The sequence below is a fragment of the Coenobita brevimanus genome, chromosome 80, assembly GCF_032717465.1.
Source record: "Coenobita brevimanus isolate Jiangsu-jjx chromosome 80, ASM3271746v2, whole genome shotgun sequence".
Classification (NCBI taxonomy): Eukaryota; Metazoa; Arthropoda; class Malacostraca; order Decapoda; family Coenobitidae; genus Coenobita; species Coenobita brevimanus.
Window position 1 is genome coordinate 21,249,787 of NC_137033.1, and position 26,622 is coordinate 21,276,408.

The window sequence follows — 26,622 nt, forward strand, 5'->3', positions numbered from 1 at the left end:
GTTGTTTTGTGTGTGTGTGTGTGTGTGTGTGTGTGTGTGTGTGTGTGTGTGTGTGTGTGTGTGTGTGTGTGTGTGTGTGTGTGTGTGTGTGTGTGTGTGTGTGTGTGTGTGTGTGTGTGTGTGTGTGTGTGTGTGTGTGTGTGTGTGTGTGTGTGTGTGTGTGTGTGTGTGTGTGTGTGTGTGCGAGCGCGCGCGTTTGTGTTTGGGTGTGGGTGTGAATTTTGTCTTTCTGTCTGCAGTTCAGGTCAGACGTCTGGGTTCGTATTTATAAAGGATCCCATGAAATCTTTCACGACAAGAAATTCCCCATAAAAGTTAACTATTACCACAGATAATTTTTTTTCTTTTGGTCACTTACCCTACGTTAAACAGATTAATTCTCTCACAATGATGCGACACACACAACCTTTGAATTCATGATTAATTTCGTCAGGTTCCCCCTTATGTAAGAAAAGAGACCGGAAGAAGACGAAAGGGGCCGAAGGGCAATAAAGGATGATAAAGTGGAACAAAATAAGGATACACGGATATGAAATGGCAATAAAATTACAAGAACAAATCATAACAGGAGGATAATAACAAGAGGAGGAACGACAGGTGTTAAATAAAAGGACGACGACGCATGACACGGGACGAGAACCGATGATAGAGACGATAACGGACGATAAGAGGACAAGGACGAACCACAGAGACGAGAACACACGATATGGGAGCGAGGAGGGATGATAAGAACGATAAGGGACAAGAACAATGAGAAAAGACGATGAACGAACGAGAAAAGGCAATAAATTGATGATAAGAGGACAAGAACAACTAGAACAGACGACGAGAGGACCATTAAAAGTACGAGAACGGCCGAGAACGGACGATAAATGGGGGATATGGGGACGAGGACACTATTTCCAGCAGGCATATATGAAAGATACAACGTGTTAAAGGCGACACAGTCCCACCACCTCCCACGTACCCCACAACAGCACTTCACAGAAAATTCTCAGATAATCCTCGTCACTTTTTGCAATATACTCGCTAATACTCGTGAGTTGTTGGAGAAAACTCAGAATAAGCGGAAAATAATCGTTGCTTGGTGCAATACTCCCTGGAAATATGCGTGGCTTGGGAGAATATTCGTGGGCAATACTCGTTTCGTTGAAATATTTACTAAGACTCGCCACTTGTCGGAGAACACTTAGGATATGCTAGTCACTCCCTGGAATATACTCACTAATACTCGTCACTTGATGGAATGATTCAGATAACACTCGTCATTTACTGGAAAGTGGAACTGAATTATCGCTTATCGCTGCAGAAGATTCAAAATACTAGTCACTCACTGAATTACACACGGCTCGTTTGAAAATACTAAGAACATACTCGTCACTTGCTGCTAAATACCTGAAAAATACAAACTCCCCGTCCCCTCCCTCTTCCTGATTAATAAACCAGCACATCCTACACTCAGCTCATTCTCTTCCCATAGGAACTTCATTTCTCCATCCACGATTTTTCCCTCATTACTCCCTGGCCACTTCGTACTCCAAATCTCCCCACGCCCTCGCAGGTACTTCAAGCTATCGCCCTCTCATCCGCTCCCCAAACACTTATCCATTCAGTGTACGTCGATTTTTTTCTCCCATCCTGTACTCTCACGCTCTCGTTACACATACACCATACTATTTAACATCACCTACGCACTTCACGCACTCCTACTCAGTCATACAACACCCACTCCCTTACACTCACACATCATCCACTCCCTCACACTCACACATCACCCACTCTCCCACATTCACATACCACACACTCCTACACACTGAAATACCACTCACTTCCATACACATACCACCCATTCCCTACACTTACACTTACCACCCAGTCGCACATCACTCTCCCACATTCACATACCACACACTCCTACACACTCAAATACCACTCACTTCCACACACATACCATCCACTCCCTAAACTTACACACCACCCAGTCGCACATCACTCATAACAATTCTTCCCCACTTGTATAACACAGATACCTTCCAATTCCCTTCCCTTCTCCACAGCCCCCAACCCACAACTCCTCCCCCACTCCCCACCCATCATTCTCCACCTAATTCTCAACTCAATTCTCATCAGTTCACCACAACTCCCACCCCACAACACCCACTGCATAACTCTCCACGCACTCCCCAGCCACATCTTCCTCCTCACCCACAACTGTTCATCCAGGAAACCCTGCTCACAAATCTACACCTCCTCCCCACTGACTCCTCAACTACATCCCATCGATTCCCTACCCATATCTTCCTCCTCATCCAGTCCCCATCCACTTCCCATCCAAAACTCCCTACTCACTTCCCATTCACAGTTTCAACTTCCTCTCCATCCACTCCTCACCCATATCATCTTCCCCAACCACATCCCACCCTCAACTCTCCACCAACGCCCCACCCACAACTTCAACTTCCTCCCCAACTACACCCCACCCATATCTTCCTGCACCGTGGCGAGGGAAGGGATCGTGAATATTGTGCAGCGTCTGGGGGAGGTCGTTGCCGGGTTGTTGATGAGTCGTGGTCCACTGTCTGAGTCGTGTCTACCTGTCGTTCCCTACATGCTCCACCTTCGTCTCTCTGTCCCTCCCTCCTCCTCTCTGTCCTCTACCTATTATCTCTGTCCCTTTTCCTCCAACACCGTCTCTCTCTCTCTCTCTCTCCCCGTTTCCTCCTTTGTCTTTTGCATATCTCCTCTCCACTGTCGCTTTTGTTACGCCCTCTGAATCTGATTGTATCTCTTCCCTGCCCTTTTTGTCTATCCTATCTGCCTCTCTCTCTTGTCTCTCTCTCCTACCTCTCTTTTCTCCTTCTCTCTGTCTCTCGTGCCTCTCCATGCCTCTTCAGTATTTCCTTTCCTCTGTTTGTCTCTGTTTCAATCTCTTCTGTCTCTATGTTCTTGTGTTCTGCTGGTCTGGGTGGTGTGAACTGTGAATGACCGTGGCTTGAAAGGTCTGGGTGTATTTAAGTGTGTGTGTGTGTGTGTGTGTGTGTGTGTGTGTGTGTGTGTGTGTGTGTGTGTGTGTGTGTGTGTGTGTGTGTGTGTGTGTGTGTGTGTGTGTGTGTGTGTGTGTGTGAGAGAGAGAGAGAGAGAGAGAGAGAGAGAGAGAATCTAGGAGTGCGTGTCAGATTTTTCATACCAGTGTTTTTGACCTCCGTGTGTGTGTGTGTGTGTGTGTGTGTGTGTGTGTGTGTGTGTGTGTGTGTGTGTGTGTGTGTGTGTGTGTGTGTGTGTGTGTGTGTGTGTGTGTGTGTACTTCATCCAGGTCTAAGTGAAGTCTACGCACTTTATCCTAATTTCCAGGTTAGCTTATTAAGAACTTTATATTTTTGCTGCCAATTTTTTTCTTTCAGCGGTGGAAGAGAATTTTTTACATCCTCCCAACTCTTCCTACTCTCTCTCTCTCTCTCTCTCTCTGCAGAGACTTGGCATTTATCCCTCGTGTGCACGTTGCAGGAGAGAGCCCGGATTGCCTGTGTGTGTGTGTGTGTGTGTGTGTGTGTGTGTGTGTGTGTGTGTAGCTAATGACGACAGGGGAACATAAAGTTGATTACCTCTCTCTCACTCATTACTGGCCGAGTGTGTAGGTGTGAGATGAGGGGAGAATGGGTGATGAGGGGAGAGGAAGGGGAGGGAAGGAGGGGTTGGGAGTGAGGAGGGGTGAGAGTGATTCCGGGAGGGGAGAGGAAGGGAAGTGAAGAGGGTCTGGGAGTGATGGGGTGAGAGGGATGTGTGAGGGGAAGAAAGGGGAAGTGAGGGGGGTCGTGTGTGTGTGGCAAAAGGGACAGTGTGTGAGGGAGGAATGTGTGTTAGATGGAGGGGAGATGAGGTGAGGGGAATGTGTGAGGGGAAAGGAGGAAGACTGCAATCGAAGGGGAGAATTGTGTGAGGGGGAGAGAACGTGAGATATGGGACGTATATAATGCAAAGGGAGGGAGATTGTGTGAGGGATGGGGAGGGGGACTATGTGTGGGGAGGAGAGGGGGATTGAGCAAGGGGTGGGGAGAGAGACTTTCTGAGAGGAAGGAAGGGAATTTGTGTGGGGGAAAGGGAGTGAGACTGTTCGAGGGAAAGGGCGACGATGTACAGGAGGAGCGATGTGGGAATATGTGAAGGGAAAACCACCAGGGAGGTAGCAAGTACAGACGGAAGGGAGGGAATACCAAGAGAGAGGGAGGGAGATAATGCCGATGTGAGGGAGCGAGAGATAAAGTGAGGGAGGAATTGAGCCGATGTAAGGGGGGAAAAAAAAAAAAGGAGGAGTACCCACGGTAGGAGGGAGAGGTCAACTAAGGGAGGGGCTGTGAGAGGGGGTGAAGCTGTGACATACATACATACATACATACACACATTATATCTATCTCTCTATCTGTCTATCTATATATCAATATCTATATCTATCTATCTATCTACCTATCTATCTATCTATATCTATCTATCTATCTATATATGTGATGTGTGTGTGTGTGTTTGTATACATACATACATATTTTATATATATATATATATATATATATATATATATATATATATATATATATATATATACATATATATATATATGATATATATATATATATACATACATACATATATATATATATATATATATATATATATATATATATATATATATATATATATATATATATATATATATATATATATATATATATATATATATACAGTGAATGTGTGTGGTAAGAGTGTAGTGTTGCGACCAGCCAGGCAAGAGAGGGGATGCTAACAAGGTCTCTAGGTGAGTGAGCTAGTTGTCATGGAGACGAGAGGGGATGTGTTGTTGTGCTCTCTCTCTCTCTCTCATTTCCCTTTACCTCCCTCTTCCCACTCCATTCTCCCAACGCTCTCCCTTTCTTTTCTTTTTTCCACCTCCGTCACTCCCATACACTCACATCACGTCTTCCTACTCCTCTCTCCCTCCCACTTCCCATCCTCATTCCCTTAACATCATTCTTTTCTGCTTCATCATTCCCGTTTCACTCATTCCTTACCCCTCATCTAGACCATTCAATTTCCCTCCCTCCAACTCCATTCTCCTCATCCACTTCCATTTTTACTCCCCCCCATTCACTTCCACACTTTTCCCCTCATCTACTCCCACTCCATTCCCCTCATCCACTCCTACTCCCACACTCCTCACCCACTCCCACTCCCATTCCCCTCTACCAATCCCCTCTCATCCATTCCCACTCCTCCCCTCCCCCACTGCCACTGTCACAGCCACTCTTCCCCTCTCTCACCCAATCCAAAAGCGATTACATCCATATTAAAACGCTGACAAGAGTTAAAAAGCGTGGAACATCGAACGTCAATGTATCCAAGCTGTTAAAAAAAAAAAAAGGGAAAGAAACACACCTACCGAAACATAAAATAAATGCAAAAATCAGTGGAAACACACGCTATATTTACGACTGTTCACTCTCTCTCTCTCTCTCTCTCTCTCTCTCTCTTTCTGAAGGAAGAAAAGGAAAGCTATGAAGGAAACGAAAGCGAAAGAAGGTAAGAACGAGGAAACTTGAAAAGGGAGAAGAGGGAGAAAGGAAAACATTATTGGAAAGAGGTAAGGGATGGTGGGTGAAAGGGAGGGGAAAGAGAGAGGGAAAGGTGAAGGAGAGGAAGGAAAGATAACTATGGAGGAAGCCGGCGGTAGGGACAAACCGAACTTGGGGGAAGAGTGAGTGAGATGAAAGGGATTGAAGGGAAGGGGAGAGAGATAGATAGATAGATAGATAGATAGATAGATAGAGAGAGAGAGAGAGAGAGAGAGAGAGAGAGAGAGAGAGAGAGAGAGAGAGAGAGAGAGAGAGAGAGAGAGAGAGAGAGAGAGAGAGGAGCGTGGTAAGATATGGAGACGTATCAAGGAAGAGAGGGAAAAGAAGGTAGGAAGGGAAAGAAAGGAAGGAAGAGAGGGAGGGGGAAGGACGCGAGGAAGGAGAAGGAAGAGAGGGAGAGAGAGGAAAGTAGGGACGACGCATATGCACACACAAAAAGACCTTTGGTTGACTGTACGCACTTAACCCCAACTTACGTCCCTCCGCAAACCTCGAACACGAACACGAACACGAACAAGAACACGAAAACACACACACACACACACACACACACACACACACACACACACACACACACACACACACACACACACACATAAAAGAAAAAAGATTAATTGGGATCTAAGTATTATCTCGTTTCCTTTGTAAAACGAAAATCCGGATTCAGACGGCAACTGACAAATATCAGATTCGTTTCCCGAACACAATGGGAGTCTCTTATTCAAATTTCAGACATATATATCTTTTTAAAGAATCCTTTTGACCGTTCTACAACAAATACTTAAAGAACGATCCGGCTTTAGATACTCATTCAAGCAGAATCAATTTCAACAGCAGGAACGAAAATACAAATACAGATATAAATATACATAAATACATATACAAATATTTTCACCAAATCCTTTTTATGCCTAGCAGGCCACGATGAATTGGTTCATTTGCAATACCTTTTCTTGTCACAAGATAATGCAGGTATAAGTTCCAAGTAACGTCAGAGAAATACATACTGGTAATCACAAACGTTACCTGATACCTAACCAATATACATCAATACCATTTAGTCTGGCAATGCAAGCAATAAACAATGACGGTGCTGGAGAGGGGCGCTTTTACGTTGTGGCACCGAAATGACTCAATGACTCCGCTACCTGGTTAAACAAACGTCCTTCACTTCACTTTCAGTACCCCAAAAGGAGGACAGTGGACTGCAGGGGAAGGGCAGCTTTATCCTTCAGACCACTGAGTTCATGTTCAGATAGGCCAGGGGTTACAAATACTATAAATAATAATAATAATAAACAGTGACAAGAATGACTTACCGGAAAACGTTATTCAAACCCCATGTCTTCATTTTTCAGAAACGGGCCAGAGTGGAAAAGACTGCGCAGCGCTATCCATCCCCTTCTGCGCAGGGAGGTGGTGAGCGCATACCGCCCCGCACAGGCTCAGGTGGCGGAGGACCTGGCTCTTGTCATAGCGTCCAACCACCCTCTGGAACCGTCGAAGGGAGGAGGACAGGAGGAGGGGTATCTTGTCCATGATCTCCTGCCTCTCCTTTTCCACTACACTCTGGAAGGTAGGAATAATGAATCTTAAAATAATGCCTATCGACCACACAAGGACCTTTAATGCAGTGTATCATTACCTTATTTTTTCCCCTTGATCTTCCCGAAAAATTCGATCCGCAATAGTCCCAGTCCCCATTACAGCTGGGAAAAGGAGGACAAGGGGGGGGGGACATACTTTATCCAGAAGTCTAGCCGGCCAAGGAATGGAAGGTATGTGAGGGTGGATCTATAGAAAGAGGCACAGGGAACAGTGGGTAGTCAAAGAGTCATAAACAGAGGGCAAAAGGATGGGTATCTATTTTCTGACCTCCTGCTTCCCCTTTTCCACTACACGTTGGAAGGAAGGAATAAGATACGTAGGGAAAAGAACAGGTATGATGTGACGGAAATAGGAGGTGGACACAGGTAAAGAGAAGGGAGGAAACAGTTCGTAAAGCGGGGGCACATATGCAAATAACAAATCAGTAAAATATATGGCAGGAAAAAGAAGTGGTGTTGGGAGGATGGGAAAACAGTGGAAAGAAGTAGAAAAAGGGTAAAGACCATTGACTACTGAGAAAGGGAGGGGGGAACAAAGAGGAAAAAAATTATAAAGAGAAAGGGAAATACGCGAGGGGAAGATGGGACAGCCAGTGAAATATAGGGGAAAAGAAATGAAGATCAGACAAACAACAAATGAAAAACATGAGAAATATGTGGATCTGAGGAACAGCAGAAATAAAAGAATGAAAATGGGAATAGGCACGAGTGAAAGATGAGTGTATGGAGAGAAAAGACAAAACTGGGAGAGAAGGGAGAGGAACATAGATGAGATATAGCTAAAGATACAGGAAGGGAGGAACGGAGAGAAATTATTGGAGAGAGAGAGAGAGAGAGAAACACACTGACAAAATATTAAAGCAGCGGATATACAAAACTCGAACAAACAACCCCCCCTCTCTCTCTCTCTCTCTCTCTCTCTCACACACACACACACACACACACACACACACACACACACACACACACACACACACACACTTCACTCACACAAAAGTCCCCTGATGAAATTACTCTTACCCTCATTACCCTCTTTGAAGGCACAGCTTCTAATGGAGCCTCGATTGCCCTTTTCACTTCCCTTCTCCTCTTAGATGTGACTTTTACACTTTTGGGGGCTTTCTCCTCCTCGTCTTTTCTTTTTCTCTTCTCTCTCTCTCTCTCTCCTTTCTGTGTTTTTCCATTCCATTTTTTGTCGACTGTCCTTTCCACTTCCCTTCTCCTTTCAGCTGTGCCTCTTAAAGCGTTTTTATCCCCATTTCTCTTATCTTTTTATGACTTTTATTTTTCTTGTGTCTTCTGTTCATTTAGCTGTACCTATTTTTGCCCTTTCCTCGTCTCTCTCTCTCTCTCTCTCTCTCTCTCTCTCTCTCTCTCTCTCTCTCTCTCTCTCTCTCTCTCTCTCATTTGTCTTTCTCTTCTTTCAGCTGCACATCTCATTAGCCTTTTTATTGCGTATTCTCTTCTTCCACATTTTCGAGCTTTCGTCTTTCTCTGTCCCTTCTTTTTTTTTCTTTGTCTCCATTAATTGGCTCGACTGCTCTTTCCACTTCCTCTTTTCTTTTAGCTTTGCATTTCTCTCTCTCTCTCTCTCTCTCTCTCTCTCTCTTCTCTTTACTCCTTCCCTCATTACTCTCTTTGAAGGGGCAGCTCCCAATGCCTCGATTACCCTCTTCACTTCCCTCCTCTTTTCAGCCTCACCTCTCTTTATCCTCCTTTCCTTCCTCTCTTATATTTTCGTGTCTTCATTTGTCCTCCTTTCTTCTTCCATTTGTGTTCATTATTTATTCACCTTTTTCCTCCCCTTTTTGTTCCATCGTCTCTTTTCCGGGTCGTATTGTTTCTTTTCTTTCTTTTTCTCTTCTCCTTCATCCTTCCTCTAACATACGTCTCATCTCTCCTCTCCTCTCTTCTACTTTTTTTGTGTCTTACCTCCTACAGTTCATTCACATTAACTAGGTAGAGATGCTCGTCCTTTTGAGTCCCGTAGCTCAATGACAGTATAAGACACTACTACAGTCCTGTATCCTTTTCACAGCATTTCTTCGTGACTAACAGGTGGGTGGGGTGGGAGGGCTTTGTGGATGGGTGGGAGGGCTTTGTGGGTGGGTGGGTGGGAGGGCTTTGTGGGTGGCTGGGTAGTTTTTTTTGGGGTGGGTGGCCTTAGTGGGTGGGTGGGAGGGCTTTTTGCACAGGTGGGTGAATGTGCGGCATCCCGGAGGTCAAGCAGGGAGATGGACTTAATACACTTGGTAAGGCTGTAGGTATGTGGGAGGGTGCGTGGATGGATGGGGGAAAATAAGCAATACACTATCGGGTAAATATGTCCATGGTTACATTATGTTCATGAGGGAAAGAAGGTCCATGGGGGATACGTCCTTGCAGGTAATGGGTCCGGCTGAAACCTAAGCCCAGAGTGTAAAAAAGATCCATGGGGGAAAGAGGTCCATGAGGGAAAATAGATCTACGTCGGGATTTGGTGTGCCCCCACGGGAAGAAAACAGGTTTATAGGAAACAACAGATCCACGTGAACAACAGATCCATGGAGAGAAAATGGGTCCAAAGGAAAATACGTTCACTGGGAACATAAAGGGCACCCAAGAGAAAATGGTCGTAGGTTCTCTGACGACAACAAGGTCCAAGGTGGAAAACAGGTCCAACGGGGGAAGTAACTCCATAAGGAAAAATAGGTTTATCGGGAAAATAAATAGATTGGAGACAGCAGGTCCTTGGGATAAAAAAAAAAAAAAGTCCATCGAGTAAAAGCAGATCCAAAGGAGAAAGTAGGTTCACGGGAGATAACAGGTCTATGGGAAGTAGGTCATGTTTAAAACAGGTCCATCTCTAGATATATAGATCTATCTCTCTACATATATATATATATATATATATATATATATATATATATATATATATATATATATATATATATATATATATATATATATATATATATAAATAGAATATATATACTCCAGAGTGCACAGCCTTACACGATATTTGCTGAGAGAGAGAGATTGTTAGACTGCATATGTTTAAATGTCAAAGTGAGGTTACAAGTGCGCGATATGCTGGTATATCTATTTCTTTTCTCATTTTGTATCTTTGTGTATGTTTAAGTGTACAACGGTAAATGCGTGCATGTAGATCAGAGTGTGCGAGTACGTGATTGCGTGTGTGTGAATAAGTGAATGTGTGTGTGTGTGGGGGGGGAAGTATGGTGCGAATTCCGTGGAGGAGACGCAAAAGATCATATTCTCCTTACCCCCACTTACTGTGATTGTCAGGGAAGGGCCAGAGGGGTGGGAGGGAGAAGAGGGAGAGGGGGAAGGAAATGGGGGGAAGAAGTAGATGGGAGAAGATAAGGGGATGGAGGGAGAGGTGATGAAGGGAGAGAGAGACGGATGGAGAGAAGGGGATGCAGGAAGAGAAAGAGATCGAGGGAGAGGTGGATTAAAGGAGACAGGGGGAAGGAGAAACAACCAGGGAGGAGGATGGAAGAGAAGGAGATGGAGGGAGAGAAGGGGATGGAGAGAGATGAGGAGATGGAGAGAGAGAGAGGAGGGTGGAAGGATGGAGAACAGGAATTGTGAGCAGAGAGGAAAGTGAATATTGACAGAAAGAAGTGATGAATAATGAGGGAGGAGAGGAACAATGATAAAAACAAGGCGGAGAAGGAAAAAGAGGAAGGTAAAGAAGTAAGTATGGAGATATGGAGCAGAGAAGAAGGTAGACAGAGGAAGGGGATGAAGAGGATAGAGGAACAGGAGACCAACGATAGATGAGAGGGATGGGGGAGCACGAAGGGAGCACCAAGAACAGCAACAAACGTCCTGATCTTTTTCCACATGAATTATCGTAAAGTCAGAACCAAGTTATCTAATTACTGAACCTTAGACAAGGGTTGTAAATCTGGAAAACGCCTCACACATCACTTCCCTCAGCAGAAACCGGTAGGTAATAAGAGGAAAGAGAATAGAGAAACTGTAATGGAAATTTCACAGGAAATGAAATTTCTTAGGATCAGTGGAAAACGTGTTCAGCATTATTTTACCGTGTAACGGAAAGAGGTATCAAGTAAACATCAGGTGTTATTGAATTAGTGTGCAGTGCTTGGGATCTTATAACCATTTAGTGAAAAATATGGTATGTAAAACTGAACGGCATAAAACAACTTCTTATTTATGGTCAGACTAAAATATTACTTAAGCATGCCCCCCTGTATTTACTAAGACTGATACTTCCCACCTCTTTAACATAAACTTCTGCGCTCAGTACTACATAACGAAACTACTGTGCTGTTGCATACTTCACATGTGCCCGTCCCTCCATCCCCTACCCACTACCACGACGACATTCATTTTTAATCTGCTTTAAAAATTTAAGTCTGAACAATTCGTGTTAGGAGATCTGGAGCTGCAGTTTGTATTATCTTGCACAAAATTTCCTGTTCATAATATATTGCCCATGACGTTCTGTTGTGACCGTGGTCTCAGGTGAATGAAGAGGTCACTGAGAGAGAAAACATCAGTTAGGGAAGCTGCATGACTGGTGAAAGTAGTCGAATCTCTCTCTCTCTCTCTCTTTCAAGGTCTGCTCAACTTGACGTGACAGCAGCCCGTCTGTTCCTCTTTAATCTTCCACCTGTATCTTTTCTTCGTTGTTTTCACGCTCGCTATCTTTCACTCTTTTAATCCTTTTTAATCTCTCTCTCTCTATCTATCTATCTATCTACCTCTGCCATTCTCCTGCCTCCTTCATTACCCTAAGCTCTCTCTACAGTGGCAGATTCAGCTCGATAAGGGGAGGGGGAGGGGCGCTCGTAAAACCTACGATCCCTTCTCATAATCCCCTCCCTTCTCCCCCTCCCCTTTCCCCTCACCTCGTCCTTTCCTTTCCCTCTCCCCGCCACCCCCGCCGCCAAGGTGCATTGTCTAGACTCAATAAAGGAACAAAAGGGCTCCTGGCTAAGCATTTATAGGGAACATTTCAATAATCATTAACTATAGCATTACACTTAGCCACAAATCTATATTCCCAAGTTATTATTTCTGTTCTTCCTCCGTTCCTTACTGTCTCTTTCTCCCCCTTCATCTCTCCTCTTCTCCCTCTCCATCTTGCCGCTTCTCCCCCTCCATCTCTCCTCATTTCCCTGTTCGTCTCCCCCCGTCCATCCTTCTCTTTCTCCTCCTCCATCTCTCCTCATTTCCTTGCTCATTTCTCCTTGTCCATCTTTTTCTTTCCCCCTCTCCATCTGCGCCTTCTTCCCCTTCTCTTCCTCCTTTCTCCCTCATTCTCCCTCTTTATCTCCCCTTTCTCCCCCTTCATCTCTCCCCTTCTCTTCCTCCTCCTCTCCCCTTCTATCCCACCACTCCCCGTCATCCCCTCCATCTTACCCTTTCTCCCACAACCTCACTCTTTCTTCCCCTCCATTTCTCCACCCTCCACCTTCACCTTCTACCCACCTCGGTACTTAAAGCTGGACCGAACTGCAATTTCCCGTGTGGAAGGGGGGAATTTTCAGGCGTCTGGCAGAAGGGGGGCCATTTTCCATTGAGACTCCAATATCCGGCTAAAGTTCCGGTAGGGTTGAAAAAAAAAATGAAAAGAAGGAAAAAAAAAAAAACGGTGGATGGTGATTAGTATGTACGGAAATGAGAGAGAGCTGGGATTTTGTTGCTGATTATGATGATGATGATGATGATGTTTGTGTTGTAGTCTGTATGCCTGCTGTTCTTTTTCTTTATCATTATCATCATCATCATCATCATCATCTCAAATCCGGCTTGGTTTGAATAGACGAAGAAGCAAAACACTCACAGCCATTAAAAAAAAAATGAAGAAATGGACTAAAGATGAGGCAAAACTAATAAGGCATATCTTTGCAATATGGGAGAGAGAGAGAGAGAGAGAGAGAGAGAGAGAGAGAGAGAGAGAGAGAGAGAGAGAGAGAGAGAGAGAGAGAGAGAGAGAGAGAGAGAGAGAGAGAGAGAGAGAGAGAGAGAGAGAGAGAGAGAGAATCAATATCACCTCAGCTCTGACTCACCTTGCCGACCCTCACTTCCGGTCAGACACGTGCTGGGGGGACGAATGAAAGGACGAGTGAGTGAGAGCAGTGGAAGAGAGCAAAAGGTAGTGGTAGAGAAGGACAGAGGAGTAATGGTATGGGGAGCGCGGTTAGACAGAGAGAGAGAGAGAGAGAGAGAGAGAGAAGCGGGGGGTTCTGGAGAGAGCGGGAGGGCAGTGGTAGGGAGGAGTGGTAGTAGTAAAGAGAGAGGAGTGGTAGTGGTGGACAGAGAGCGGTGTCAGTAGTAGTGGAGAGAGAGAAAGGGATGAAGCAGCAGACAGAGAGAGGGGAGGGGGGTTGTGGTGGTGAGAGGTGCTAGTGGCAAAGAGTGAGGTGGCTGAGGTGAGAGAGAGAGAGCGAGAGAGAGACGGAGGAGGGATGGAAATAGTAGGGAGAAGATGCTGAGTAGAAAGAGGTGGAATGACAAACAGTAATGAAAATGGGGAAAGGAATAATGCTGGATTACGCTGCTACGATGACTGATGATGATGATGATGATGATGATGATGATGATGGTGATGACTGCAGTACTAACAACAGCGGTAACAACAACAATAACTACACCATTCATCATCATCATCATCATCATCATCATCATCCCTTTAATTAACGAGGAACGAGAACATCAAAACACATACAATAACGAAACACTAATTGGAATATGCATCGCCAATATCTGTGATTTTTCGCTCTGATTATTGTGTGTGTGTGTGTGTGTGTGTGTGTGTGTGTGTGTGTGTGTGTGTGTGTGTGTGTGTGTGTGTGTGTGTGTGTGTGTGTGTGTGTGTGTGTAACCTCATGTGCTTGCTTCTTTTGCTTGCTTTTGTGTGCATACCTCAAACGCACTCTTTTCCTCATATTTTTTCGTTTGCGTGCGTGGCGGGGAGACGGCGTGTGCGTGCATATTCATACCACTTCCCCCCAATCACCCCCTCCCCAAATCCCCCTCTCTACCTCATCCCCACCTCAACCCCTTATGGCTAGTGGCCCTCTCGAATCTCATTGTCTGGATTCTGTATTCCGGAAAAATATACCATTCTTTTTATCAAGAGTCATGTCTATTAGTGAGTATTAGTGGTGTGTGTGTGTGTGTGTGTGTGTGTGTGTGTGTGTGTGTGTGTGTGTGTGTGTGTGTGTGTGTGTGTGTGTGTGAGATTCTGATGCTTGGTAAATGAGTGTTTCCCTCTGACTTTTCTAAAACTGTGTGAATGTGTTTGTGTTAGTGCTTCTCTCTCTCTCTCTCTCTCTCTCTCTCTCTCGTTGGCAATAGTATTAATAGTACCTAATTTCTTTGCCAATTCTACTGACCACTCTTTTTATTTTTTCTTCAGCTGTGGGTGTGGTGTCTCTTGGCACTCGGTTGGGCTGCCTCGATCCCACCCACGCCCAGCCCTTCACTCATATCCAGCCTTCAGTTCACGGCCACAAGGATCTGTCAAACCAAGAAAATCATACAAATCCTCTTACCGAAAATCTTGATTCCACCCACACCCATCCTTCAACCTCCACCGATATCCATCCTTCTCACACTCACGCCCATGCTACCCAATCTAAATCATCAGCCAATACCTACAGCTGTCATACACACTCCCATACTAAGACTTATCCTACCCAAATCCACACTCATCACACCCACACCCACACCCGTGCCCAAAGTATAATTGCTGCCAACGAAGAATTCTTGAGGGTTCTGGGAAAAGCCATCTTCTCGCCGCCCCTGTACAAGCTCTTCCCCACAAGGGCCTTCAGAAGACTAGCTGCAGCCCAGGACACCATCTCCAGGTAAGGGGATTTGGGGAAAGGGAATCGAACAATACTGATAGGGAGGAATCTTTGGGGGGATTAGAGGATGGAATTTCAGGGAGGTGGAAGATGGGGATGAGAGTGGAATGGTTGCTAGGTGGATAGGAGGAGGGTGGATGCTGTCGAGGGGGAGGAATGTTGGAGGAAGATAGTTATTGGTGAGGACGATGAAGGAGGAGGGGGAGGATATAAAAAGGAGAATGAAAAAGTAGTATGATGCGAGAAGACAGAACAGGACAGTGAAGATAAGAAAGAGAGAAAGGAAGACCGATAGGGATGAGCAGTGAGAAGGATGAGAGGAGGAAGACGAGGAAGGAAGAAGAGAGAGAGACTTCGAGGGGTAAAGGAGATAGAAAGGAAAGCTAGTGAGGAAGACACGAAAAGAATAGCATGAGAAAATGAGGAAGATGAGGAAGGAGAGGCAATAGGCAGGGCAGAAGGGAAGGAAAGGGAGAAGGTGGGTGAGAAGACAGAATAACCACACTATCACCATCCCAAACACCCAAATTTCTCACATTTTCCACTCTTGTCTTGTCTTTTTCTTCCTTTTCTTCTTCCTTGTCGCCGTCGTCGTCGTTAGATTAGTCGTTATGATGATGCCTTCTCTATCTCTCCTCACTCTTCTCTCTCCTCTCCCTCCTTCAGAGCGGTGGAAGAGGATGTGAGGCAACTTAAGGAGCAGTTGCCTCCTCTACCTCTTCTTTTCCTTCTTCCCCTTCCTCAGAGTGGTGGAGGAAGAGGTGGAGAGACTGAAGAATGAGAGAGCCGCCTCACCCGACCAGTTCTCCATCACCCAGCCCTTCCTCGAGTCCCTGATGGCCAACCCAGACCTCAGCGCAAAGGACGTTCTTCTCCTGCTGGTTGAGGTCTTCCAAGGGGGCATTGACGCGGTTAGTGTGTGTGTGTGTATGTGATAAATGGAGTGTATTAAAACATGTGTATCAAAAACTGTATACTTCTGCTGCAACTGTGAAACAACTGGAGTGGGTAAAATCATGCATGTCAAATGGCTATATACTGTATATTTATGCTCTGTCTTCATACTACTAATTGCCTGTAAGAGTCTGAAATTAAGCGTGCCAAAGATTGTACACATATGCTCTGTTTCCATGTAACAAGTGGAATGTTTAAATTAATATATATGGCAAAGACTGTAGACCTGTGTTTTGTATCTACGCAGTATCCGAAATGTCTTTAATCATATGTCCCCCCCCCAAAAAAAAAAATATAATTGTGTGCTCATTGTAAAAAAAAATGAAATGGCTATGTCACCCTCAGACGGCCACTACGCTAGGCTTCTGTCTCCACTTCCTTGCCCTCCATCCATCTACACAGGACCGCCTCTACCGCGAAGTGAAGGACGTCGACCCATCCACACACTCTCTCCAGGTCAGCTTTCTCCCTCTTTACTTCCCCTTTTCAGATCAGCTCTCTCCATTTCTCCATCAGTTAAGTATATAGAAATAACCAGGAACACCTTCTTCACTTCCTACCTCCCTTCCAATCTCGTACAATCCCCTCTTCCCTTTCCTCCTGCTCCCATTCTCTCTTCTTCTTCCCTGTACCCTTTCCCTCTCCCCGATCTTCCTTGTCATTCCCTCCTCCTCCTCACACTCGCCTCCTGTTCCCTCACCTCTTGGTCACAGATTCTTGCCTTCTTATTCTCTTCGTACCTCTGATCTTTCCCTTCTTTCCTCCGATTCGCAGCCAACCCCCCCCCCTCTCTCTCCTACCTCCCTCATTTTCCACACCATTTCTTCACCCACCTCACTCTTCGCTCTCTCCCTTTCTCCTGCCCCATTCCTCTCGTCTGTTTCTTCTGTCCACTTCCCTGTCCTACCTCTCTTCCTCCAACCTTCCTCCCTTACACTCCTTGACTTTTCCTCTCACGCGCTCCAGCTTTTTTCCCTCCACCCCTTTTCCTTTCTTGTCACTCTCTCCAATCATCTCCTTCCTTTCACCTCCTTGCCTTTTCTCTCCTTCCCCTCTACTATACCTCTCACCCCCTCCATTATTCCACAGGGCCTACAATACCTGCGCGCGGTGGTACAGGAAACACTGCGGCTTCGACCCTCCGCCTCATCCCGCAGCCGAGTGATTCAGGAGGACACGGTGCTCTCGGGATATCACGTACCGGCTGGGGTGAGCTTTGCATGTCCGTATTCTGGTCGATTTGGGAACTTTTCTACACCTCATCCAAAGCGACTGAGTTGGCATATTACACTTCAGCATTCATTTGTATATATGTCTTTTTGATATCGTCTTAGATAACGTCAATAACATTCAAATTAAAATACTTTTTCTCGCACCTCTTCCTTAGCGATTATTTTTTTATATTATTCGTGTTTTTTTTATTATATCGCCTTGGATTACACGACGTGTAAGTGATTAATACAGTACCTTTCCTAGCAATTCTTCTTTAGCGATTTAGTGTGTACATTACATGCTCATAATACTCTCTTATCTTGCTTAGATTGTATGATATCGTTGTACATTATACAAATGATATACATGGAAATAATACAGTGCCATAAACAGAAATAAACTGACTATGAATATAAGCAAGGGAACCCTCTAGGATGAAGAAAATAACATGCCCCACCTTTGCACTTTCTCCTTGTGTCTGGATCCTGACTCATGAACATCCCACTTCTGTGTTTTCTCTCTCTCTCTGTTTTTAGATCCCTTCGCATGAGTGGGTAACATGTGTTGTCCCCCATTACAGACATACGTACTCTCCCCTCTGTAGGTTTAAGTGGGTAATGAATGGATAGTGAATGTTGTCCCTTCAGTTCCAGACCTACGTCCCTTCTACTATGGGTAATGAGTAGATAATTTTAGTGGGAGATGAGTGATTAATGAATGCCGTCCTGCCTACACTTTCCAGACCTTTGTGCTGTCCCCTCCCGTAGTGGCGTGTCGTGACCCTGAAGCCTTCCGGGAACCAGATACATTTCGCCCTGAACGCTGGCTCAATGTATCCCGCCCAAAACACCCTGTCCGCCCTGCCACCACCCCTACCACGAGTTTTGACGCCAACCCTGCCACCACTCCTACCACCAATACATATCCAACCCCTGCCACCAGTACAGATCTCGCCCCTGCCACCAGTACAGATCCCACCCCTGTCACCTCCCCTACTAGTAGCCTTGACATCACACCTTCTACAACCCCCGTCACTAACCCTTCCGCCAAGCCTATTACCAGTGCAGATGCCAACCCTACCACCTCTCTTGTCACCAGTATAGATGCTACCCCTGCCAAGAGCTTTACCACCAGCCCTGCCGCCGCCCTCTCATCAGAGAGAGGCAGGGTTGATGGCAGGGGGCTCGTCCACCCTTACACCATCCTTGCCTTTGGTCACGGGGCGCGTATGTGTCCGGGGCGACGGCTGGCAGAACAAGAGATATACCTTGCTATTATACAGGTGAGGAGAGGAAGGGCGAGAAAGACAGAAGGGTGGGAGATATAGCAGGTGGAAAGGACAGAGGGAGGGGTTGAAAGTAGAAAGAATGGAGGTAGGGAGAGAGGTTGGCAAAGCAAGAGATATACCTAGCTCTTATACAGGTGAGTAAAGGAAGGGAGAGATCGATGCATTATGGCCATACATCGATCTACACTTGCGTTTATCATTTGTCTGGTAAAGGATAAGGAGAAAGATTTCTTTGCTTTTACAGTTTATATATCTATCCATCTATCTATCTGTCTGTCTACCTACCCATTTGTCTGTCTGTCTCTCTATCGATCCACTTATCTGACTAACCATCAATCAGTCAGTCAGTCACTGAACCTGTTCATTACTTATACAGTCAGTCAATCTATATCTGTCTGTCCATAGATCCAGCTGTCTTTTACACAACTTTCCTTTCACCCATCCATTCACCCGTCTATCCATCTATCAATCAGTATATATGTATCCAAACATATGTAAAACTGTCCATCACTGTTTTTCTCTCTCCCCGTCAGCTTGTCAAGAGATACAGGATGGAGGTGAACGGGAAACAGGTAATCGGTCAGGTGATGCGGCTCAACATGATGCCCGACGCACCGTTTTCTATCAGCTTCATCCCCAAAAGACGCTGAAGGAAGAACTAAAGAAGACGAAGTAGAGTAGTGTAGAAGAAAGAGTTGTAGGAAATGGGAAGCTACTTTGATTTTTTTAAAGTAGGTAAAAACGCAGCTGACATTGTATTTCTCCATTAGAGATAGGAGGCTCTTAGGAGTGATATTTGTACGAGGATAAATAAAGATAAATGAAAATTAGCTCTGGTTGTTTTTCACTCGGCTTCACATGGTGCCTGATGCGTCATACTCTACCAGATATATTCCCAGGAGGAGATGAAGGAGAGGACACTAAAGAGAAGTAAGAAGTCGAGATTTCAAATGGGAAAAAGCACAGGAAGCTTTGAAGGAGAAAGACTGGTGCACACACACACACACACACACACACACACACACACACACACACACACACACACACACACACACGCACGCACGCACGCACGCAAGCACACACACACACACACACACACACACACACACACACACACACACACAAACTGATACACGAAACGAACGGGGGTACAAAACGGAATTTGAACGAACGAATGAGGGTACAAAATGGAATGTGGACCAACACAAACGAACGTGAATATAAAATGAATACGGACGAACATGAACGAACTGGGTTACCAAAGGAATACGAACACGAATGAACGGGGTTATAAAAGGCATAAGGACGAATTCAGACGAAAAGGGATACACAAGGGACTTTGGACAAACACGAACGAAAGTGGTTGGAAACGCAAACTCTCTCTCTCTCTCTCTCTCTCTCTCTCTCTCTCTCTCTCTCTCTCTCTCTCTCTCTCTCTCTCATTCACAAAACGCACACGACCACGAGTCAGAAAATGGAAAGAACTCACTAAAATGCGGAAAAAGGTGAATGTGTAAGAGGCAGCCAGTGTGCAAAAGCAAGAGCCAACAAAACTGGAATGGAAAGGCAGATCCCGTCACTGCAAGCTTAATCAGAGGACAACCCGGAATCAGAGGGGACTTTAATATGATTTCCAGCGAGGCGACCCGATACATGGAGAGTTACAAGGTACTGGGCAATACTGAAGAAGGTCAGAGTGCAAAGGTATTGGTGTCTGATGAGAGATGTTGCGGTAATGATGCTTATTATTGCATTAGAAGCTGGAATTACATATGGGTGAAATGCGGGAGGTATAAATAGTTAGGATGTGGATTGGGATGACGATTGTTACGTTATAGTGAAAATAATCAGATGGGTAAGCTTTGGTATAAACTGAAAAGTAACTTCTTCACCTCTTCACTTCTAAGAGATTCTCCAATGCTAAAAAAAAATCATTTGGTGGTTGTGAGAATAAACTTTCAAGGTCTCCATCCGACTGAAGGGGTTATTACAGGTTGCTTCAAACTCTCTAACTGCTGTAGTCCAAAAATTAATACATTCATCTGGCCGCAGCATAAATAAAAATATATTGGCGTCATAGCGCTGAAGGGATTAAAACATGATGCTAAAGTGAAGGGGACAAGTTAGAATGAGAGATTAATAAGACCTGAACGAGTAAAAAAAAGTCAAAGTAGGAAGAAATAAAAGTGATAACCAAGATCCAACCGAGAAGTAACAAAACTAAGAAAATATCAGTAAAATATACGCAGATGGGTTTGGCAGGGAGACAGAGAGAGAATTTCAGGTTGAAAAATGGAAAAATGATTGACTGGTCCATTTCACCGTACTCTGTTGATATTTCTCCCTGATTTTTGTTCTTTCCCTTTGCTATTTCTGGAACCCAACCCCGATATTATTTTGAGGGAATGAGGATTATATTGAAGGTGAAGGTGATCATAATTATGATGATGATGATGATGATGATGATGATGATGATAATAATGATGATGATAGGGAAAGTAGGATGGGTGTATGAGAATTAAAATGAGATAAGAAGAGACAAGATAGAGAATGTACAGGGCAGAAAAAAGATGAAGCGATCAGAGAAGAATCGGAGAAATGGAGGAGAAATAGGAGAGATAACAGGGCCGTTTGGTAAGAGATAATCCTGAGTGTACTCGTATCGTGTGTCAGGCAGCTTTGATCTCTTGTCCTCCCCCCCTTCTCTCTCTCTCTCTCTCTCTCTCTCTCTCTCTCAGCTTCTTTCAATCCCAATTCTCCAATTTCTCGTGATTGCCGCCTCGTCTTTCACTTCCAATCCTTAACTTTTCCTCTCTCTCCTCCTCCCTTTGATGCTTCGCCATTTCTTTTATCCTGTACGTTCCATTTTTCAAAATTTTCTCGTTTCCTTGTTGGTGTATATAAATGCTTTCTTATTCCTCCTAACCCTCGCCCTCCGTGTCTATCCCTGGCTATCTCGCCCGTTCACTTTCTATCTGTTTCTGTCTCTCTTCTTTCTCTTCGTTTTTCTTCTCCTCCTTGATTTCCACTCTCACTCATTTTTTTCTTCCGTCCCCTACTTCCACTTTCCATTCTTTCTTACGATTTCTTTACCTGTCTATTTCCCTTTCTCTTTCTTCAAAACTCTCTCACTCTTTGCTTTCTCTTCCACCTTTCTTTATTTCTTACTCCATCTCCCTTACCAGATTTCATGCTCCTATTTTACCTTTGTCTCCCTTTCTTCCCTTTCCCCGACTCTCTCTCTCTCCCTCTCTCTCTCTCTCTCTCTCTCTCTCTCTCTCTCTCTCCCGTCCCTTCCTCTCTTCTGCTTTCACGAATAACCATCTTCCTTCCCCCTTTCCTCGTTTCCTCCCTTACTCCCTCCTGTACTCTTTCCCTTCTCTCGTTCTCTCTCTTTCTCCCTCGTATCATATTTTTTACCTTTATCTTCCAAATCCTCTTATACTCCTCTGTTATCCTCTCTCCTCCTTCCTCCTACTTCCTTCTTGTCCTCCGTTTTTCCTTGTGTGTGTGTGTGTGTGTGTGTGTGTGTGTGTGTGTGTGTGTGTGTGTGTGTGTGTGTGTGTGTGTGTGTGTGTGTGTGTGTGTGTGTGTGTGTGTGTGTGTGTGTGTGTGTGTGTGTGTGTGTGTGTGTGTGTGTGTGTACGTATACAGCTTGAAAGGAGAAAATAAAACAAACATAACCTCACATTCATTACGTCCCATCCCTCTTCCTTCTTTAGAACATTAAAAACAGCGAAGATTTAATTCATTTACTCTTGAACAACATAATATGAACAGGCGAAGGAAAAACCTATTAGTTTTTTTTTTGTACATAAATGCCTGAATAATCGAGAGTCTTAGAGAGTTTTTGGAATAACAGAAAACACAACATCTGATCATTTAGTTCCACTGAATAACTGAGAAGATCCGTAATTTTAGGCATGTGTATGCTGAGAGAGAGAGAGAGAGAGAGAGAGAGAGAGAGAGAGAGAGAGAGAGAGAGTTATTGGCAAGCACTGACCACGGCTGCAGGTCAGTGATATCCACCCACATCCCCCCCTTCACTGTGGCCCTTCCCTACCTCTCCAATCCTGTCCCATTTCGCCCCTTCTTCCCCACGCGCTTCCCCTCCCTCCCCTTACCTCCCCCTTCTATCCCCTCCCTTCCCAGGAACTCTCCCTCTTCCCTCCCCTTCCCTTTAACTTTCATTCCCTTCCCTCCCCTTCCCTTTAACTTCCATTCCCTCCTCTCCCCTCTCTGACGTTCTCTTCCTTCCCCCTCCCTTACCTCCTCTTCCTCTCTCTTTCCTTCCTTCTCCATTCCGAATCCATCTCACAACCCTTCAGTCCCCCACTCCTCTCCCTGCATCTCCCTCTCATCTCTCTTAATCCTCTGTTTCTTTTGTTTCCCCTTTTTCTTCCACCATCCCTCGTCTTTCCTCTCTCATTTTGTCCTACCTCCTTGCTCTCCAGTCTCTCCACCATCTCTTCTCTCCTTCTTCAGTTTTTCCCTAACGCATCCCTTTCCAGCTCTACCCTCTCTCTCCCTTACATTCCTCTCTATCCCCAGTACACCTCTCACTACTATCTTCTCCTCATCCCTCTTCAATATTATTCTCCCTTCTCTCTCCCTCTCTTCTTTTCTTCACCTCTCCTCCTTCACCTCCCTGTTACTCTTTCCACTGTTTGTTTCCCTTCTTCCTCCATCTCCCCCTTTCATCCATCCTAATCTCACCTCAGTTACCTAATCCTTCTGATTTCTCTAGCCTTTATTTTTTCCATCATCTCTCCTCCCTCACCACCAATAAACTAGCCTTCTCCATTTTCTCCTCTCTCCATTCCCCCTTCCGTTCTCCCCTCTTGCTTCTCTCTCCATCACCCCCTCCACCTTCCTTCTCCCCTCTTCACCCCCCTTGCCAAAAGCCCATGTCCCTCCCTCTATCTGCTTCATGCACACACGCACACACAAAGCCGACAGAGGGAAAAACAAGCAAAAACACAAACGAAATAGAAGCTAGCGGACTATAAAACGTGTGTGTGTGAGAGAGAGAGAGAGAGAGAGAGAGAGGAAAAAAGAGCCGATTAGTAGGACAGAAATAGAATTATTGGAAACACTGAAAGGAAAGGAGAAATGGGCGAGCTAATAAGGAGGTGGAAGCAAATGAACGAGTAATGTGCAGAACACTCTCTCTCTTTCTCTCTCTCTTCAGCGGTGAACCCTGCCTCACCTGGCCTCTGGAAGTAGGTCACGGTAGCGCTTTACCTGCCTCCCTATCTGCCTCACTTACCCGCTTCTCATGGTGGTAGGTGGTGGCAACCATCATCCACTCACTTCATGTAATGCAGCCTACTCCTTCTTTCACTTTTACCATTCTTTCCCTGTGGCTGCCCTCCCCTCTTCCTAGGACTCCCATCCTTCCTGTCACTTTTTATTACCTATCTTTCCATTTCAAGTGGTTCTACACTGAGTGACAAGCCTGCTGCCACTAAACAATTTACAGCTCACATCATTAATGACTCAAACCATCCAGCCACAAAATCACACACACAAATCCCGCACAACGACACGGACAAATAACCATCACCGGCCGAACAATATTAATAAACACAGCGAGCGCCTGCGAGATAACTAAATATTTAATTTATTTGCTACTAAACAGGTGAGAATTAATGCCCTTTTAAGCTCCGGGCATTAACCCCATTTAGCGGCCTGACGTGGCATCAATTAGGTATTTACACGGGGGGATTTGGACAAACATTTTAATGCCCCCTCCCTCACTCGTAAATATAGAAAATGTTGTAGCGACCTGCTGTGATGAATGGGGTGAGTCTTGGGGTAGGGTGGGGGTTGTGGTGTGTGTGTGTGTGTGTGTGTGTGTGTGTGTGTGTGTGTGTGTGTGTGTGTGTGTGTGTGTGTGTGTGTGTGTGTGTGTGTGTGTGTGTGTGTGTGTGTGTGTGTGTGGGTGGGTGGGTGGGTGGGTGGGTGGGTGTGTGTGTATGTGTGTGTGCTTATCTTGTGTATACTGTTTGTTGATACGTATGTTCATTCACATGTGTACATCTGGCCACACATGCATACATCCAGGTGCATGCAGGTACTCCCAGGCAAATGAACGTATTGTACAGTATATTATACAGTCATATGTACGTACGTACGGTCACATATATGGTGTTTCTATTACACACACACACACACACACACACACACACACACACACACACACACACACACACACACACACACACACACACACGCTTCAAACGACAGACCCTCCCTCCCTCATTAGAAAAAATAAAATCGATAGGGAACTTCAAAGGGGCGTTTAATGGCTGCAAGGGCAGAACGTATAAGTAGGATGACCGTGTGGTGGAGGATGTAAACTGGACAATATATAGATAAATAGATAGGCCGACAGACACACATGTAGACAGACAGACAGACAGACAGATAGACAGATAGATAAATAGACAGACGGATAAAGGACGACATCTAAAGCCAAAGTTCCTTAAAGCGTCATGATAGAATTCAGTCTGTCTACATCTCAGAATTTCTCTGTCATTTTTTGGCTTTCATTTTACTCCTCTCTCCCATTTGCTTCCCTGTACATGTCTAGATATTTATTGCATCGCGTCTCAGTACCTTCCCATTCACACTCCACGTTCAATCCATCTTATTACTGATGATTATGAAGTTTTTGTTTACGTTTTCAGATCATTATTTCCTTTACCATTTTGAGAACATGACCTTACTTTGCCACCAGACGATTTTATTCAGTTGAGGGACACTTCTGTTTTCGAAAGGTTTAATACACTCTGCTCTTTTATTTTTCATATTTTTCGTCTGTTCTTCAGCTCTGATTAGTTTTATATGTCTTTGTTCTTGTTCTATTTTAGTTCTTTTGTTTTTGCTTTTATATTTTTGCGGGGCCCTAGTATTCAGTTTCATTGTAATCTCTTCACCTTTATTTCTCCTGTTGCAGTTTTTCCTTTTTCTTTCTCTAAATGTAAAAATTTTCCCTCCGTTTCTTTCACTTTCTATTGCTGTCGCTTTCACCTCATACTCTCCTCCACTCTCTTGATTGTTTTGATTTTTCACTGATACTTTCTTTCTCTTCTTTTAAGTTTGGATTGCTTTTGTTTGTTCTTTTCCATTAACTCCCTCATGGTTGGGACAGCTCTAATACTTTTTTCTTCCAGCTAGTACCTCCTCCCCCTCTTTTCTCCCTATTCCTGATTTTTTTTAAAATTCCCGCGTCCTTCTCCTCTTCTCCCTCCTCTCATGTTTTGTAATTACTCCCAATCCCTCCCTCTCTTACTCCTGCTACTTCTCTCTCTCCCTCAGCCTAGTTCATCCTCTTTTACTGTTTTTTTTTTTTTTTTTTAGTAACCTCTATCTCTCTCCGCTCCTGTCCCACCAATTATTTTATCTGTTCCGTAATTACTCGCGATTTCTTCTCTCCCTCCTCCTCCTCCTCCTCCTCTCCTTTCGGTCCTCCCGGGTCCTCTTTCAGTTTCAAGTTACGGAGCAAATCAAGGGCTGCCAACAAGTGAGAAAGGATGTACCTTTGACGTCAGAAAGAGTTAAACATCAAATAATACATATCCCTCTCCCACGCACCCCTCCCACGCACACACAAACACACCTGCAATCGAGAGTACGTGCATACGAACCCCACACGGATATAAACACACAAGCTTATACACAGACAAGCACACAAACACTCACATACATAATGCAGACACACACATGCATATAAACGCACGCATACACACACACACATAAACGCAGAAGCACCAATAAGTGAAAGCACATGCAGAAAAACGCGTGCACACACATACATGCCCATGTACACGTCCAATAATACATATAAGGTTACACGCACACAAACACACTGATAATTGTATGGGCACAAAGAAAAACACACCCAAAAAGACACACACAGGCATGCACACTCAGGGTCAGTGTGTTTGATTGCCTCTACTTGACTATGCATCATTCTCCCCCGCTCCCCCCCCACTCTCTCTCTCTCTCTCTCTCTCTGACCCGTTACGGACTTTCCTCTTGCATTGTCTATCACCTACCCACTCCTACCTTCCTACCAGCTACCT

At 44.9% G+C, this 26,622-nt stretch overlaps 1 protein-coding gene across 1 annotated transcript in view; it reads left to right on the plus strand.

Moving 5' to 3' along the window:
* Nucleotides 1-19,182, plus strand: part of LOC145409298 (putative cytochrome P450 49a1) — a 32,564-nt gene extending 13,382 nt beyond the window's left edge. Inside the window, exons 4-12 of the mRNA XM_080279776.1 lie at nt 6,980-7,197; nt 14,628-14,703; nt 14,953-15,078; nt 15,824-15,989; nt 16,378-16,488; nt 17,122-17,241; nt 17,987-18,101; nt 18,348-18,526; nt 19,066-19,182. Of these exons, the coding sequence (XP_080135902.1) occupies nt 6,980-7,197; nt 14,628-14,703; nt 14,953-15,078; nt 15,824-15,989; nt 16,378-16,488; nt 17,122-17,241; nt 17,987-18,101; nt 18,348-18,526; nt 19,066-19,182 (1,228 nt within the window). The remainder of the gene's footprint in view (nt 1-6,979; nt 7,198-14,627; nt 14,704-14,952; nt 15,079-15,823; nt 15,990-16,377; nt 16,489-17,121; nt 17,242-17,986; nt 18,102-18,347; nt 18,527-19,065) is intronic.
* Nucleotides 19,183-26,622: the final 7,440 nt, after the last annotated feature.